At 38.5% G+C, this 17,371-nt stretch overlaps 2 protein-coding genes and 1 long non-coding RNA gene across 7 annotated transcripts in view; 2 read left to right on the forward strand and 1 right to left on the reverse strand.

Moving 5' to 3' along the window:
- LOC143484181 (uncharacterized) lies at positions 1–4,985 on the forward strand. Of its 2 annotated transcripts, XM_076982799.1 has the most exons (5): positions 1–139; positions 469–529; positions 665–771; positions 2,628–2,751; positions 3,310–4,985. In XM_076982799.1, the coding sequence occupies exons 2-5, from the start codon at positions 469–471 to the stop codon at positions 4,653–4,655; spliced, it is 1,638 nt and encodes a 545-aa protein (XP_076838914.1). In that variant the 5' UTR covers positions 1–139; the 3' UTR covers positions 4,656–4,985. The 2 variants fall into 2 exon arrangements, 1 of the variants encoding a protein (XP_076838914.1); XR_013122566.1 differs by lacking the exon at positions 3,310–4,985 and having other exon boundaries at positions 1,605–2,752.
- Positions 1–17,371, forward strand: part of LOC143484148 (uncharacterized) — a 30,997-nt gene continuing 13,626 nt past the window's right edge. For 2 of the 4 annotated variants that reach the window (XM_076982715.1, XM_076982718.1), the window contains exons 1-4: positions 10,269–10,982; positions 12,457–12,527; positions 13,727–13,771; positions 15,051–15,174. In XM_076982715.1, coding sequence (XP_076838830.1) covers positions 12,510–12,527; positions 13,727–13,771; positions 15,051–15,174 — 187 coding nt within the window. In that variant the 5' untranslated portion in view covers positions 10,269–10,982; positions 12,457–12,509. Of the gene's footprint in view, positions 140–9,599; positions 9,728–9,837; positions 10,242–10,268; positions 10,983–12,456; positions 12,528–13,726; positions 13,772–15,050; positions 15,175–17,371 lie in introns of those variants that run through there. The other 2 variants (XM_076982717.1, XM_076982716.1) reach the window with 2 other exon arrangements.
- LOC143484223 (uncharacterized) lies at positions 8,725–9,930 on the reverse strand. Its single transcript, XR_013122574.1, has 3 exons — positions 9,829–9,930; positions 9,591–9,734; positions 8,725–8,875 (listed from the first exon to the last, which is right to left on the reverse strand). It is a non-coding gene; the product is annotated as an uncharacterized LOC143484223 (long non-coding RNA).

Here is a 17,371-nt window from a genome sequence, read left to right on the forward strand (position 1 = left end):
CCAACCCGGACTAAAACGCCACGGTGTTTAATGTGCTGCTTTGGTCCGGAGGGAACCGAACTGCGAATATAAACGCACCTTAAATCTCGCCGCCAGCACCAGTCACCTCAGTTTTCCTGACCAAGATTTAGCGGACCTGGTAGGTAGCTAGTTAGATAATTCAGCTCATCTACCTGGCTAGCCGTCTTTACACAACACTGTCCTGAAAGGATGTTCAAACAGACATGAGCGGAGTATCAGGAACTAGTCGTGTTTTGTTGGAGATGGGTTCTGCTTAAAGCACCAAGAACATTAATCTGAAGTTAGCGAGCTGGCTCTCCTAGCGCGGTTAGCCGAGTCACAGCTGTTGTGTCAGTAGCTGCAGTTTCCTCAGAACAATAATGGAAGTTGAGTTGTTTTGATGTATGTACTTGTTTAAATAAATGTTATTTCAGAAATAGACTACCTTATTGTCTCTTGTTTCATCAGATGGATTGCAGTGAGATAAAAGCGCACTTCTCAAAGATGGAGGGACAGCAACTGGAGAAATGTGAGAAAAATTGTTATATAGAAAATGCCCCCCATGTGAAGAGTTTCACATTTAAGCGGTATGGTTTGAATGAGCAGTGATAGTTTATATAGGTCTTACAGGGATGGATGTTGCCATTTTGGTTCTGTGTTCTAGCAGCAATAGGCTTGGGCTGTGTCCCAGTGAAACCAGTAGAAGCCAAACCCATCAAACACTCCAGCTCTTTCTCTGAACCTCAGGGGGAGAGTACTGTTCCATCACAGGTAAAACATTTGTGATTTTACTTTCACTCAGGGCTGTAGGAGTTTTACGTGCATCTGACATTTGAATAATACTGTTTGTGAAGATAAATATTGGTACAGACATGTGCAGTCCTTAGCACTACTATACGTTTCAATTCCCATCATTGTGTTATTGTTTAGAAAATAGTTTAATGAATTGGCAGGATACAAACAAAGTGCTATTCAGATATTGGTACACAATTCTTATTAAGACAATATGCATTTGCATTATGAAATTAAATGATCTTACTCCAAAGGCAACATTTCTTTCATTAAATATTCTCGAAGAAAGTAAATTGCCTATTTACTTTTGGTACATGTAAAGCTCACTGACTATAAAACTAACTTGAGTAAATATAGACCACATTAGACATCTGTGTAATACAACCTAAAAGATATTTGCATACAAACTCTGATTTTAAACACAACCTTTAATTTTGCTAATCTGTATGTGCTATTTTGAACATTAGCTGTACATTTTCTTTACATTTGTTAATTAGTTGAAATTGTAGTTTTCATTATGCAATGAGTATCATGCAGTAAATAGATGTTCCTGTGTAATGTAATAGCCACTGCACAGGTAGGCCAGAAAAACCAAGACACACCAACTGGTGCTAAAACAAAATGAGTCTCAACATCAGCTTTCTACAGGCATCCGTTTGGTTGAATAACTCCCGGTATAAGTTAGATGTTTGTCTCTGTCTCCATTGTAGTTCGGCATAAAGACAAATGAGTGTCCTAGAGATTTTCAGCAGGTTCATGAGCCTATTCCTGAGCAGGATTTTCCATTTTGGTCCATATTTCCCTCACCATAGGTCCAAGAAAAAAACATCTAACTCATCTTCTGGTGTATTCCTTGGATCAAGCCAAACGAAAAGGCCTCTTGGACACCTAAATTCCGCCCACTTAGATTTTTTTGCTGTTGGTTTTTCATATAATCACAGTCGTGGTGACAAACTATTCACAAGGATCTCATTATCAATAATCATCAACAGAATTGTGACATTTGTCTATAGTCTGGCTGTCACATGTCAATCAGTAGTTAATTGAAAACTCTTACTGACCACATATTTTCAACACTCACTGTGCATGTTAGTTTTGTTTACCATATAGAGGCACTTTGTAGTTGCACAATTACACACTCTCCCCCTTTCACCCATTCAGGACCCCAACAGGACCAGCACAGAGCAGCTGGTGGACATGTTGGTCACCTTGTAGTTATAGTTGGAGATGATGGCTCTTCTGTTGCTGTACAGTGTTGGTCTGTATGTGTTGGTCACTCTGGACTGCACAACACAATACACCATACTGTACGTGTTGGTCACTCTGAACTGCATGTTTTTGGGTGGTGAACTTCTCTCAGTCCATCTGTGACACAGCTGCACTGCTATCTGATCCACTCACACCAGCACCACATACACTAATACATCACCACCATGCTAATGTCGCTGAAGTGATGAGAATGATCCGCCACCCAAATAATACCCGTCTGTGGTGGTCCTTAGGGTGTCCTGACTATTGAAGAAATGAGGTAAAAGGAGGATAAAGTATGTAGAGAAACAAATGACTACCATGTAAGAGCTTTTTGTAATTCTATAATTAAACACTGTAAACAACCAATAAAATGAACAGTAAGTGTAGATTACGAAGGTGGTCATAAATTGTTATTTAATGTATTTAAATTCATTTATATGTTTTATTTATATATTTATTTTTACAAGTTTTCTGAACTTACTGGGTTTTACAGTGTGCCAACAGCATAATTCAACTCTGTCCGAGTTTGTTTCACGAGTTTTGGTAAATGAGCAGTTTTGTTCCTTGATAATTATGTTTATGAGGATGTGAAGACAGAGGCCTGTACCACTGCAGATGAGGGAGGGACATCAGTCTCTGTGCACCTCAGCACCCCTATGGACCACCAGAATGGAACTGTCCAGAAGATGCCCAGATCCCATACGTCAGGTTAGCATATATAAATGTGGAGGCTGTGTGAGTATTGAATCTTTGTGTGTATAGTGTTAATCCAATCTTGGGCTATGTTATACTTTCACTGATGAGTGTATATTGCAAGAAGTAACTTATGGAACCGTCTTCTCTCTCTCACATAAACACACATCCAGTTATACATGCTGAAGTTCAGTGGACTGACCAATCTTCCACTATTTCTCACCGATAAGTTATCAACGTGATATGAACAAGTACACTAAACACATTGCAAGACTCGATGAATAAGAAAAATTCTCGTGTCCATTTTCTTTCTTATTTCACCTATGAAATCAAATGTTCACCTTATTTGCCCACTGGCCCTCTGATTTGCTGCCCTCTGATTGGTCTACTTTTCATAGGCCTTTTTCGAATCATTATCATCACTGAATGTTATGTGGCCATCTTACACTCTTTTGTTTTTCTTAATTTCTTGAATGCTTTTTTTTTTGGTCCAAATTCAACATATTGAATATTCCACTCCTAAAATTTGTCACAATTATAATGCATTTCACATTGATGTCTTTTTTCAATCAGGAAAAATTGAAAATCTTGATCTCAAAAGTACTCCACAAACATCCTCTAAGACAACTCTTCAACAATTGCAAAGAGACATGGAAAAGGAGAGAATTTACTGCTCAGAGTGTGGGAAGAGTTTTAATCAAAAGAGCAATCTCCAACAACACCAGCGCATTCACTCAGGAGAGAGGCCATATCACTGCTCAGAGTGTGGGAAGAGTTTTACTATTCAAGGTTATCTCAAACGACACCACCGTATTCACAGGGAAGAGAAACCATACCACTGCTCAGAGTGTGGGAAGAGTTTTAATGAACAGAGCAGTTTAAAACTACATCAGCGCATTCACACAGGAGTGAAGCCATATCACTGCTCGGAGTGTGGGAAGAGTTTTAGTCAACAGAGTCATCTCTACCAACACCAGTTGACTCACACAGGAGTGAAGCCATATCACTGCTCAGAGTGTGGAAAGAGTTTTAGTAACCACAGTCATCTCCACCAGCACCAACACATTCACACAGGAGAGAAGCCGTATTGTTGCTCAGAGTGTGGGAAGAGTTTTAATCAAAAGAGTAATCTCCAACAACACCAGCGCATTCACACAGGAGTGAAGCCGTATTACTGTTCACAGTGTGGGAAGACTTTCATCAAACGGAGTACTCTCATCATACACCAGCGCATTCATACAGGAGAGAAGCCGTATCACTGCTCAGAGTGTGGGAAGAGTTTTACTATGCAAGGTCATCTCAAGAAACACCACCGTATTCACAGAGAAGAGAAGCCATATCACTGCTCAGAGTGTGGGAAGAGTTTCACCCAAAAGGGTACTCTCCTCAGACATGAGCGCACTCACACAGGAGAGAAGCCCTATCACTGCTCAGAGTGTGGGCAGAGTTTCACCAACCGGAGTACTCTCCTCAAACACCAACGCATTCATACAGGAGAGAAGCCATATCACTGCTCAGAGTGTGGGAAGAGTTTCACCCAACAGGGTACTCTCCTCAGACATGAGCGCATTCATACAGGAGAGAAGCCATATCACTGCTCAGAGTGTGGGAAGAGTTTCACCCACCGGAGTGCTTTCCTCAAACACCAACGCATTCATACAGGAGAGAAGCCGTATCACTGCTCAGAGTGTGGGAAGAGTTTTAGTCAAAAGAGCAATCTCCAAAAACACCAGCGCATTCACACAGGAGTGAAGCCGTATCACTGCTCAGAGTGTGGGAAGAGTTTTACTCAACAGAGCAGTTTAAAACAACATCAGCGCATTCACACTGGAGTGAAACCGTATCACTGCTCAGAGTGTGGGAAGAGTTTTACTCTGCAGAGAAATCTACAAAGACACCAGCACATTCATATGGGATAGAATTAGGTAGAAGTCAAAATCACATCGCATGAAGACCTTCAAAACACACGACATGAAGAGCTTTTAGCCACACCACATGCTTTTTTGTCTGCTGAAGTTTCAAGTATGTCTTTTACGCTATGAAATTGTAAAGCATTGGTGAAAAATGTGAAGTAATCAATAGTTTTTAGTTACTGTTTAACATGGGTAAACATATCTATGTATCACTGCCACAGAAAGTGATGTCTATGACATAAAAAGTAAATATTGACATTGTAATTGGGGTTTGAAGGATAGTGGTCTATATGATGTAAACTAAGCATTTTGAAAAATACATAACGTATTCAGAGAGCTGTAGAAGACGAGGCGTTTCTTTAAATAAATGTGTTTATTTATTAGCGCAGTCACGCTTCAACAATGATGACCATTAACACACACACATGGAAGTAGACTCTACCACAGGGTAGACCAGAGCTAGGCATTGTACAGACACATCTGGCCCTCTGTCTCCCACTGGCCCATGTGAGATCGTTGATAAGTTAGAAGTCAAAAGTAAATATGTGAATATGACACCTGTGATAAGTGCATGAAAGAAAACTTCACTGCTTTTTTAAGGCAGCTGTTTTATTTTTGTTTTTAAATTTGTGTCTGTCTGGTCAGTTCTCTCATGCACCTTCACTCAAATGCATCGCCGAATGTGTTGGACAACTTTCAAGAAATTAACTCATGTCAGCTAACAGTACACCAGAATGATTGTTACATAATGCGGTTTTTAATGATGAATGGGCTCCTAAATATTAATTTACTTAAGTAAAATGTAAAGCTGTGTGCTCAGTTTACAAAACGGATTGAGGGGAATTTGGACATTCAGCTGCAAAACAAAGCAGATATTTACTTTAATGTTGTGGCTCTGGGCTGTAATGATACAGTTACAAGATACTGATCTATATATGTGGAAAGTGGTGATACAGCCCAGTTACCGATCTATATATGTGGAGCTGTTGTGATACAGCCCAGTTACTGATCTATGTATGTGGAGAGTGGTGATACAGCCCAGTTACTGATATACAGTTGTGATCAAATTTATTCAACCCCCAATGCTGCGAAGGGTTTTATGGAATTCAGTGCACATTTGTAATTGTGTTCATAATGAAATCTTACAAGGACTTGTTAAAGAACTAAATGCAACTAAGATAGCATCAATTTTTTTTGTCATAAAGTATTAAATGGCCTTTTTGTGATTTCTTCATTGACACAATTATTCAACCCCTTTACGACTACCACTCCTAAGAACAGAGGTTCATTCCAGTGTTTTCCATCAGGTATTGAAAACATCTGTGGATGTCAACGAGCAGCAATCAAGCATGATAAGCACCAATTAGGCAGATTTAAAAGGACTGTGATACTCAGCTCCTTCTAGACATCTACTGGTGTGTTTCCAAGCATGGTGAAGGCAAGAGAATGGTCCCAGAAGACAAGAGAAGAGGTTATTGCTCTTCACAAGAATGGCAATGGATATAAAAAGATTGCGAAGTTGTTAAATATTCCAAGAGACACTATCGGAAGTATCATTCGCAAGTTCAAGTTAAAGGGCACAGTGGAAACGTTACCTGGTCGTGGCAGAAAGAAGATCCTGACCGCGACTGCTGTGCGCTACCTGAAGCGTAATGTGGAGAAAAATCCCCGCGTGACTGCTAAGGAACTGAAAAAAGACCTGTCAGATGTGGGCACTGAAGTTTCAGCTCAGACAATAAGGCGCGCACTGCATAACGAAGACCTCCATGCCAGAACGCCCAGACGCACCCCCTTGCTGACTCCAAAGTACAAGAAAAGTCGACTGCAGTATGCCAAAAGTCATGTGGACAAGCCACAAAGGTTTTGGAACAGTGTACTGTGGTCAGATGAAACTAAATTAGAACTGTTTGGGACAATGGACCAGCGCTATGTTTGGAGAAGGAAGAACCAGCCTTATGAACAAAAGAACACCTTGCCTACTGTGAAGCATGGCGGGGGGTCAATTATGCTTTGGGGCTGTTTTGCTTCTAACGGTACAGGAAAGCTTCAACGTGTGCAGGGTACCATGAATTCCCTTCAGTACCAGGAGATCTTGGAGGAAAATGTGATGGAGTCAGTCACAAACCTGCGGCTTGGGAGACGTTGGACCTTCCAACAGGACAATGATCCGAAGCACACATCCAAGTCCACTAGAGCATGGTTGAACATGAAAGGCTGGAACATTCTAGAGTGGCCATCGCAATCACCAGACTTAAATCCAATTGAGAACCTCTGGTGGGACCTAAAGAAGGCAGTTGCAGTGCGCAAGCCTAAGAATGTGACTGAACTGGAGGCTTTTGCCCATGAAGAATGGGCTAAGATACCCATAGGTCGCTGCAAGACACTTGTGTCAAGCTATGCTTCACGCTTGAAAGCTGTCATAACTGGAAAAGGATGTTGTACTAAGTACTAAAAAATAATGTCACTAGGGGGTTGAATAAAACTGATAATGATGTGAGCACAGTAAAGACATTTGTGGTTATTCCATCATAAATATTATGTTATGTTTGTCTAATTTATAAGTGCCTCTTTGATATAATTGTAAATAAGATGACTGAAATGATCAAAATCAATGTCAAACTGGCCAAAACACTTTATTTCAGTGGGGGTTGAATAAATTTGATCACAACTGTAAATGTGTGGAGAGTGGTGATACAGCCCAGTTACTGATATAAATGTGTGGAGAGTGGTGATACAGCCCAGTTACTGATGGGGTAAGGAAAAACTCTACAGTCATGACGGATGAGCTGCAGCTATGTGATTGATGTGATGCTAGTTTTTATTTAAACAGTGTGGTGGAAAAATAACACTTGAGCCAAATTGAGAATTATTAATACAATGAGTAGCAAGTCATTGAAAGTTTCACAGCATGTCTAGCATACATGGCAGCTCTGGGCTCGCCGTCCTGAGCTGACGTTTTATTTGCGCTAGTACGTCAGAGAAGGTAGGTGTTAACACTGCCCCTGACCTTCTGTTTCCTTAATGTCCCTGATGTAAGTGTTACTTCATAGAACTGATACAGAACTAAATCACGAGTTAGTAGCTAATAAAAATATGGATTTTCACACTGGTTAATTTCAGGGGACTGCTGCCTCAGTGTAAATTACTGCATTCACTCAAGGCCCAGCTATAGACTTAAAGAATCATTCTATTAGTATCAGTACAATGATCATGGAAAACATTAATGAGAATAATCATTCCTTTCACAGAACTGAACACTTTCTTCAACAGCAAAAAGTATTTTTTTAACTTAACATTCACAAGGTCATTAATTAATGATATATTGTCCTCCACATTTTCATTGTATCATTGTAATGTTTCATTCAGTATTTATTTTATTAAGATATCTATAGTGCAGAACCCATATAAGTATGTGTGGCCCTCTTAAAACCATTACAGTTTCTCATGTGGTCCCTTGGACAAAATTATTGCCCACTCCTGGGGTAGACTCAACAAAGAGCACAGATCACACCACAGACACGCATACCTAAACATAAGGCCCAAGGGCGACACATTACGATAATGGGACAGGTGTGATAAATGAACACGCACACGTAACCACACCCAAAGGAAATACATATATGAATGCTGTGGCAGATTACTTGACTTCACAGGTTGTAGGGGTCATGGAGAGTCATGGAGCAGCTATGCCTATGGAGCTATGTCCCCTGATGGGTGCTGTTCTCGTGTGTGAACTTTATGTCTGTCCTGTTTCAAGGACAATGTTAAGGAATATGTCAAGTCAAATTTATTTATATTGCGCATTTTACAACAAATGTCACAAAGCAGCTTTACAATTGTATGGGTCCAGATCCCTAATGAGCAAGCTAGAGACGACAGTGGCAAGGAAAAACTCCCAATGATGACGGGGATTAAGAAGAAACCTCGGGAGGAAAAAGACTCAAAAAAGAACCCATCCCCTTTTGGACGGCCCACTAGCAGAAGTCCGTATTTATAGTCGAAATATAGTTAAATATATATAACTATAAATATATAGTTATATTTAGAGTTGTAGTTCTAATTCCAGGCCAAGTAGTCACAGTCCCTTCAGTGCAGATGGTGAGCCTCAGGTAGGAGTTGGCATCAGCACATTCTCTTGCGGCAATGGCACATCCAACCCCGGCATCAGCACCCTGATTTTGCCTCCAGTGACAAGCATGCTTCAAACTGCTGGATTATCACATCACCTAATAAAAACAAACACACAATGTGAGGAAGTTAACCATGAGTCAAACAAACAGATGACTGAAAAACCCAAGTTTATATTGCATATGATATTAAATTGTGACAACATACAACAGATTTAATAGCTTTTGTATTGTTAGCTTTTGTATTGTTAAGTACCGTCAGAGACGCCTCCTAACAGCTGGCCTTCCTGCAGAAACTTATTCACAAGACGTTTCATTCTCTCCTTGGACAAGTATGGGTCAGAGAACATGTTTCTTGGGTCCAAGGAAGCCATTTGCCTGACAATACCATACTTCAACAGGCTTCTTCATCTGAAGTTTTTGGACTATTTTTGTAATGCAGTCCTGCCTAAACTCTATCTCTCTGCGTTCACTTACAGTGCTCTGATGCCGACTCTGGAGTTCCTAACAGGAGTGGTGGGAAAAAAAACCTGATTACCACATTACTTTGGCCATGTCCCTGGCTTGTGCTTTCCTGATCAAAATTTTGAATCTAAATCTAATGACAGAGCCTTTATTTGTGAATTTTCATAGCTTAAAAGTTGTATTTCATGCTACACATGTGGCACAATAAGCCTATATATATACTCATAATACCATGTGCATGATTATGCATTTGTTACAATGTCAGATGGCATATGGATCAAATAGCATAGTTTAGGATGTGGTGAAGCAATCATTGATGCAAGGCAAGCAAAAATCTCTCATTATTTACCTTCAGGAAGGTTTCTGCCCCCAGGCCAATGTCGACATTCTTGAGTGGAACTCTTGCCGTCTTGTCAGTGGAGTCCAATTTGACAAGTTGAAGTGGAGTGATGCTTCTCAGGACCTCGGATTTGATGAACTTCTTAAGTAGGCTCTGAGAAGATAAGAAGTACAATGCTTAAGAACACATTTAAACTCATATGGGATGTTCAAAACAACAAGCTAAAACCATGTCATCTGTGCATTACCTTGATCAGCACAGTCAAATCTTGAATGATGAATGGCAACACAGGCTCGTCTGTTTGGTATTTTGAGAGGAATAGTGTGAAGGTCCTGGAGATCGCCATAAAGAAGTGAAACTTCGCCATGATGAGAGGGTAATAAGATGCTGTTCTGTGAGGCGGGAATTGTTTGTCTGTAACTGCATCAACGTACTTTTCAATCTGGGGCCATACGTCAATGGCTCTGCTCTGGCAGGTTCTCGATCCAGCGATGGCCACAGAAAGGTAACAGGAAAACGGACGACTTTGTGAGGGTGGTGAAGTCTTCCCTTCTGGCAGGAGTGTTGTGGAAAATGGTGTGGAGTGATTGAAGTACCTTGTCGATCTGCCAGATAGCAAATCCACCTTTGAAGGACAGAGGGACACATAGTTTGACATATGTAATTATGATTTTCTATTCATTTCTAACTTAACTGAATATTTCAAGGTTAATTATATTTTGTAGCCTTTATGAAGAGAGTACTGTAGTCCTCATAAATAGCAAATGGTTTTAAAAGTGTGTATGATGCTTTTATGTGTGACTAGATACCAATTGACTACAATGTGGAGTTAAAGGTGGAGTCTATGCACCTGCCACTTAGTTGTATTTGAGTGTTTGAGCCTTCTCTTTGTTATAGGGACTTGGGAATTAGTTAATAGATAGGCTCTGTAGCCCCCAGGTCATCTTAAGCTTGCAAGCTGAAAAGGTGTGGGCACCCCTGAATGTCCTGTTTATTTGCTATATTTTCTATTCTCCTGCATGTTTGCATTGAATACAAGAACATTTCACAGTGATCTTTGTTTAGAGTATTTGACAGAGCGGGTTTATTTGTTCATCTCGCGAGATCTGGAGCAACATCCCGAATCTCCCGCACGCGCATTTAGCCCAACGGATCTAGAGCTGTTTTATCTGTGTTGGTGTTGGGAAGCAGCATCAACGCTGATCAGTCAGAGTTGAACATTTGGTTCACTGTTGGGTTCATACGCGAGTGTGAACGCTAAACCAACCCGGACTAAAACGCCACGGTGTTTAATGTGCTGCTTTGGTCCGGAGGGAACCGAACTGCGAATATAAACGCACCTTAAATCTCGCCGCCAGCACCAGTCACCTCAGTTTTCCTGACCAAGATTGAGCGGACCTGGTAGGTAGCTAGTTAGATAATTCAGCTCATCTACCTGGCTAGCCGTCTTTACACAACACTGTCCTGAAAGGATGTTCAAACAGACATGAGCGGAGTATCAGGAACTAGTCGTGTTTTGTTGGAGATGGGTTCTGCTTAAAGCACCAAGAACATTAATCTGAAGTTAGCGAGCTGGCTCTCCTAGCGCGGTTAGCCGAGTCACAGCTGTTTTGTCAGTAGCTGCAGTTTCCTCAGAACAATAATGGAAGTTGAGTTTCTAATTTGATTCAGCAGATACTGGACTGTCGAGTTCATTCACTAACAGTTGACTACATAACTAAACTATCTTTTCTTTTACCTTAGATGTTAAACGTTTCCTTTAGGATTCTGCCTTATTTGTACGGTATACGTTAATGGTGAACGAACTAGCGAGATACTGAATAAATGTCACTAGTTACTCTAACTGAACTGCTGATTGACAACATGTATTGGTTATACAGTTATACATTATGATTATGAAACCATGAAATCATTTAACATGGTTATCATACATCGTTTACATATACAGTAATGTATTTCATACAGCAACATGAAAATGTTTGTGCTTCCATAGTTAAAACGTCTATTCCTGTGATTATTTATTATGAGTAAGATGACCAGATATCCAAAATGCATAAAGTTAAAGATGACGTTTAATATTTTATTACTGTGTTCAGGCATCCTGCATGGTCAGCACTGAACCTCACATTTGTCACCACAGCTTGTAAACATTTATTTGAGATGTGTACACTGTAGGGTAGAACAATGCACAGCTACTCCAGAGTCTACTACAGCCATTTTCTTGATGGATATTTTCAGTTAAAAGTACATGATTGGCCTTTCTATAGATCCTATGAGCAGATCTCTTTGAACATTTATTGGTCATCCAGACCTCAACATTTCCTCTGTTGTTCCATATTTACTGACATTTCTTAATCATACTAGGATCTGAGTGATCTCCTGCTGTGTGGCCATCAGTTATTTTAAAGTTAAAAGCTCTGTACAGCTGTCTAAAGGACTACTCATTTTTGGGAAAGGGTGTGTGGAGTCAAAGTGATTATAAAGCTATGAAATTTAAATCATTTGACCTTTCTTAACAATTACTGACCAAGCCATAGTGTTAACAAGCTATTTAACCTCTTGGTAAAATTATTATTTTTTAATCTCTTAGCCTGTCCTAACTTGAAAAATATTTCACTTTGAAATTATACAGAACAATAATACAGTAATCTTGTTGAAATGCGTTTTAGAGATCCGCTCATCTTATGATCACTTAACCATGGAAAATAACAGGAATTGTGACCAGTGGAGTCCAGATGTTTGCATGCCGCTGTTTGTTCATTGTATGAAGTACTATGTTAATGAAATATGAGCTTGAAATAGAATGTATGTGTTGGTTCTGCATGATGTATTTTGAAATTATTTGTACATTTGCTTTATATATAATCATTTTCAGTTCCAAATAACCTTGGATAAAGAAGGTGGCTTACTTGTCTGACACTTGGCAGGATGAGCTCTTGTGAAGAGGTGAGTTAGTAGGTAAAGGAGTCGGTGTGTGTTGATGTATTTATCAGTATAAAATATCACCCAACCTCCATTCTGCTATCATATAGGCCTGTTTGTACTCCCTGGAGTCAAAATATTACTCTTTATAGAAGGCGTTTGGATATTAGATAGTAAACATGGCATGTGGATTTTTAAGTTTTCAGGTTGGTCCATTTTCCCATTAAATCATTGTGGCCATATATGACCTGTATTACTATAACTCATAAACCATGTAGCCTAAGTGATCAACTCCTAATCTGAAACACTTTTAGAGATTGAGGTTCTTGTGAGGTATGGCGGGGGGCGCTACAGTATACAAAAACCTCTAAAATCATCAAAAGCACAATTCAAACAAGTAATGGATCTTGTATGATTCAGAACAATGAGCTAAATAACTGTAATTGCATCTTATGACAAAAGGTACACTGCCTGACCAGCAATTAACCATTTAATTCTCTAAGATGTCTTATTTTATTTATGTCTACTGACCAAAGACTGGAACTGACTGAAAAGTATTGCTTACATAAAATACTACACAAACCCAATCTCAGCATCTGATCTAGTTCAATGATCTGAATCATTTTGCCAATATAATTTCTTTTGGACCTTTAGTGCCTCATAAGTAAGCTTGACATTAAAAAGAACAGTAATTGCATCTTATATCAAAACATACACTGCCTGACCAGAAATTAACCTTTTAATTCTCTAAGATGTCTTATTTTATTCATGTAATATCGGTATGATGGTACTTGGACTCAATCTACTGACCAAAGACTGGAAATGACTGAAAAGTATTGCTTACATAAAGCACTACACAAACCCAAAAATACACACAAAGCTAATCTCAGCATGTGATCTAGTTCAATTATCTGAATCATTTTGCCAATACAATTTCTTTTGGTCTTTTGGGCCTATAGTTCCTCATAAGTAAGCTTGACATTAAAAAGAATAGTTCATGCATTCATATCAAAGGTCAATCATTTGATCAAAACAACTTATTGGTCTTCTTGGGCAGCTTAGGCCTGTAGGGCCTATTCCTGCATGAACTCGCAATCACCGCTTGCATCTAAATTTTTGAGTGTTGTTTTTAATAAGTAGAGATGGCATTCATTTTATGGGACTTTACCAACTGGATTCACTGAAATAATTATAAATTTATTTATTTTTATAATCTTCTGCAGGTTCATGTTGACGTCTGCCAACAGTTTCCACAACAGTTAACTGAGGTAAAGGAACAGTCTTTGACAGTTTTTGTACACATTTGTAGCGACAAATCATTGCTGTCTGGAAGTATAGCCTTCTTTATCAACTCTATTGTAATAATAATAATAATAATAATACATTTTATTTAAAAGCGCCTTTCAAGTGACCCAAGGACACTGTACAATAGATAATAATAAAATAAAAAGGTAAGTGCACATACAACATAAAATGACCATAGAGACAGATACAAAGTATCATCCATATGCTACTTTAAAAAGATGAGTTTTGAGTCTGGTTTTGAGAACATCTAAAGATGAAGCTCGCAGTGCATCGGGAAGACTATTCCACAGCTTTAGACCCGCAACACAAAATGCTCAAAATGAACAATAGTTTGGGCTTTTTAGGTCAAAATGATGCCAATAATGTATTACGTATCACTAGATCATTAAATGGAGTGGAAATGCAAGTTATGTTCTTTAGATGCCAGGGCAAATTTGTTTATTCAATATTATTTGCAACATAGTCATTATTCAAGAGTTAATCCTCTTCCATGTATATATGATTGTGATTGTAATTTTCAATCACTTAATTAATTGAAAACTATTACCACATATATTTTCAACATTCACTGTGCATTATGTCAGTTTTGTTTACCATGTAGGGGCACTTTGTAGTTCCACAATTACACACTGTCCCCCTTTCATCCATTCAGTATCTCAACAGGACCAGCACAGAGCAGCTGGTGGACATGTTGGTCACCTTGTAGTTATAGTCAGAGAGGATGGCTCGTCTGTTGCTGTACAGTATGTGTTGGTCACTCTGGACTGCATGTTTTTTGGGTGGTGAACTTCTCTCAGTCCATCTGTGACACAGCTGCACTGCTATCTGATTCACTCACACCAGCACCACATACACTAATACATCACCACCATGTTAATGTCGTTGAAGTGATGAGAATGATCCGCCACCCAAATAATACCCGTCTGTGGTGGTCCTTAGGGTGTCCTGACTATTGAAGAAATTAGGTGAAAGGAGGATGAAATATGTAGAGAAACAAATGGCTACAGTGTTTAATCATAGAACTACAAAGACCTCTTACATGGTAAACAAACAATAAAATGAACAGTAAGTGTAGATTAAAAAGGTTATTAAACATTGAAATGTTATTTAATTTTATTTGTTTTATTTATTTATTTTACAAGTTTCCAGAGCTTATTGGGTTTTACAGTGTGCAAACAGCATAATTCAACTCCCTCTGAGTTTGTTTCATGAGTTTTGTTCCTTGATCATTACGTTTATAAGGATGTGAAGACAGAGGCCTGTACCACTGCAGATAAGGAAGGGACATCAGTCTCTGTGCACCTCAGCACCCCTATGGACCACCAGAATGGAACTGTCCAGAAGATGCCCAGATCCCATACGTCAGGTTAGCATATAGAAATGTGGCGGGTGTGAGTATTGAATCTTTGTGTGTATAGTGTAACTCCAATCTTGGGCTCTGTTGTACTCTCACTGATGAGTTTATATTGCAAGAGGTATCTTATGGAACAGTCTTCACTCTCTCTCTCTCACACACACACACACACACACAAACACATCCAGTTATACATGCTGAAGTTCAGTGGACTGATCAATCTTCCACTAGTTCTGAGCAATAAGTTGTACATTCATCGTGATATGAACAAGCACGATAAACACATTGCAAAACTCGAGGAATAAGAAAATATCACATGTCCATTTTCTTTCTTATATGATCTATGAAATGAAATGTTTACTCCATTTGTCCAATTATATTAAGTCCTGATTTGCCGTTCGCTGCCCTCTGATTGGTCTACTTTTCATAGGCCTTTTTAGAATCATTATCATCACTGAAGGGTACGTGGCCATCTTACATTCTTTTTTTTTTTTTTTTGATTTATTTATTAATTTTAAAATATTAATACAATCAAATGTAAATATGAAAACAGAATACAAGGTAGCATATGTGTAAATGATTTACATAAACTAAGCGAATAAATAAATGACTCAATATATAAATGAACAGAAACAAAAAAATAAAGAAGATTAAAAAAAATAATAATAATAATAATAATAATAACTAGAAAGTAAAGTTTGTGAACAAACTTTAAGTTGGCTTGACAAAGCTTGTTGTAACAGCATGAAGACAATGTTAAGTATGTTAAATGATAATAGTTGGTCCCAGAAAAGCATAGTAGTTCAATAAGGACAGCAAATATAGTTGTTTTATCTTACCAGCTGAAACAGTTAAAAAATCAATGGTTTCCTATGGGAGGATGGAGGGATGAAAACGAATGAATAGAAGAAAAAACTTTAAAACCATGTAAGACCATATTTAGTATATTTACAGTTGAGTACAGCAGTTTTAGTTGTTCTATCTATACATCTGGTGGAGTTATAAAACCAATTGAATCATATGGGAGGATGGAGGGATGAATGAAATGATAGAAGGGAAGGATAGACAAATGGCATCAATATGATCTTCAGTACAGTGACAGGCATCAGCTATTGAGTAGTTTTACCAAGTTTGATCACTGTATCTTGAAAATTAAGGCAGTTAGTAAATCAATGGGTTACTATGAGAGTATGGAGGGATGAATGAAATGATAGAAAGGGAGGATAGACAAATTGCATCAATATGATATTCAGTGTAGTGCTAGGGATCAGCTACTGAGTCATTTCACCAAGTTTGATCACTGTATCTTGAAAATTAAGGCAGTTAGAAAATCACTGGTTCTCAATGGGAGGATGGAGGGATGAATGAAATGATAGAATGGGAGGATAAACAAATGGCATCAATATGATATTCAGTGCGGTGCTAAGGATCAGCTACTGAGTCATGTCACAAGGTTTGATCACTGTATCTTGAAAATGTAGGTAGTTATGAAATCAATGTATTCCTATGGGAGGATGGAGGGATGAAGGGATGAAAAAAGAACAAAGAGAAGAAAATAAAAAACTGTTTTAGACCATATAAGACCATATAACAGCATGTTTAGCATATATACAGTTGAAATGGTATAGCATTTTTAGTTGTTCTATCTAAACAGCTTATTGAGTTATATTAGTTGTTTCTAATGGGAGGATGGAGGGATGAATGGATGATAAAAGAATAAATAGAAGAAAATAAAAAGCAATTTTAGACGATATAAGACCATTTAACACCATGTTTAGCATATATACAGCTGAGTCAGTACAGCAGATTTAGTTGTACTATCTATACAGCTGATGTAGTTGTAAAATCAATGTATTCCTATGGGAGAATGGAGGGATGAAAAAAGGATGAATACAAAATGAGTGGTAAAAAATAGTTTTATCTTTACTGATATCAGACCAGATGTACTATATCTAGTGATTTTAGTGGTAATAGCATGTAAAACATACGAGCTACAAGGCAGTGAAAAATGAATGGAAGTGAATGGGTGAAAAAGAAGGGATAAAAGAGTGATAGTTGTGAAAAGCTGTTGTTTTCGTTCTTTCCATCACTGGACCATGTATATCAAGTTTGGTGGATTTATCTTGAAATCTGACAAAATGAGAGCAGTTTGAAAATTGGCCCCATGAAAGTCTATGGGGAAAAATGGATCGGATTGAGGAAAAGAAAG

Source organism: Brachyhypopomus gauderio, chromosome 20 (assembly GCF_052324685.1).
Source record: "Brachyhypopomus gauderio isolate BG-103 chromosome 20, BGAUD_0.2, whole genome shotgun sequence".
Taxonomy (NCBI): Eukaryota; Metazoa; Chordata; class Actinopteri; order Gymnotiformes; family Hypopomidae; genus Brachyhypopomus; species Brachyhypopomus gauderio.

What these genes read in the sequence shown, in the direction of transcription:
- LOC143484181 (XM_076982799.1), top strand. Translation starts at nt 469, where the DNA reads ATGGATTGCAGTGAGATAAAAGCGCACTTCTCAAAGATGGAGGGACAG. An exon ending in AGAGTACTGTTCCATCACAG is followed by an intron (nt 772 to 2,627) that starts GTAAAACATTTG and finishes TATGTTTATGAG; the next exon opens with GATGTGAAGACAGAGGCCTG. An exon ending in GCCCAGATCCCATACGTCAG is followed by an intron (nt 2,752 to 3,309) that starts GTTAGCATATAT and finishes TTTTTCAATCAG; the next exon opens with GAAAAATTGAAAATCTTGAT.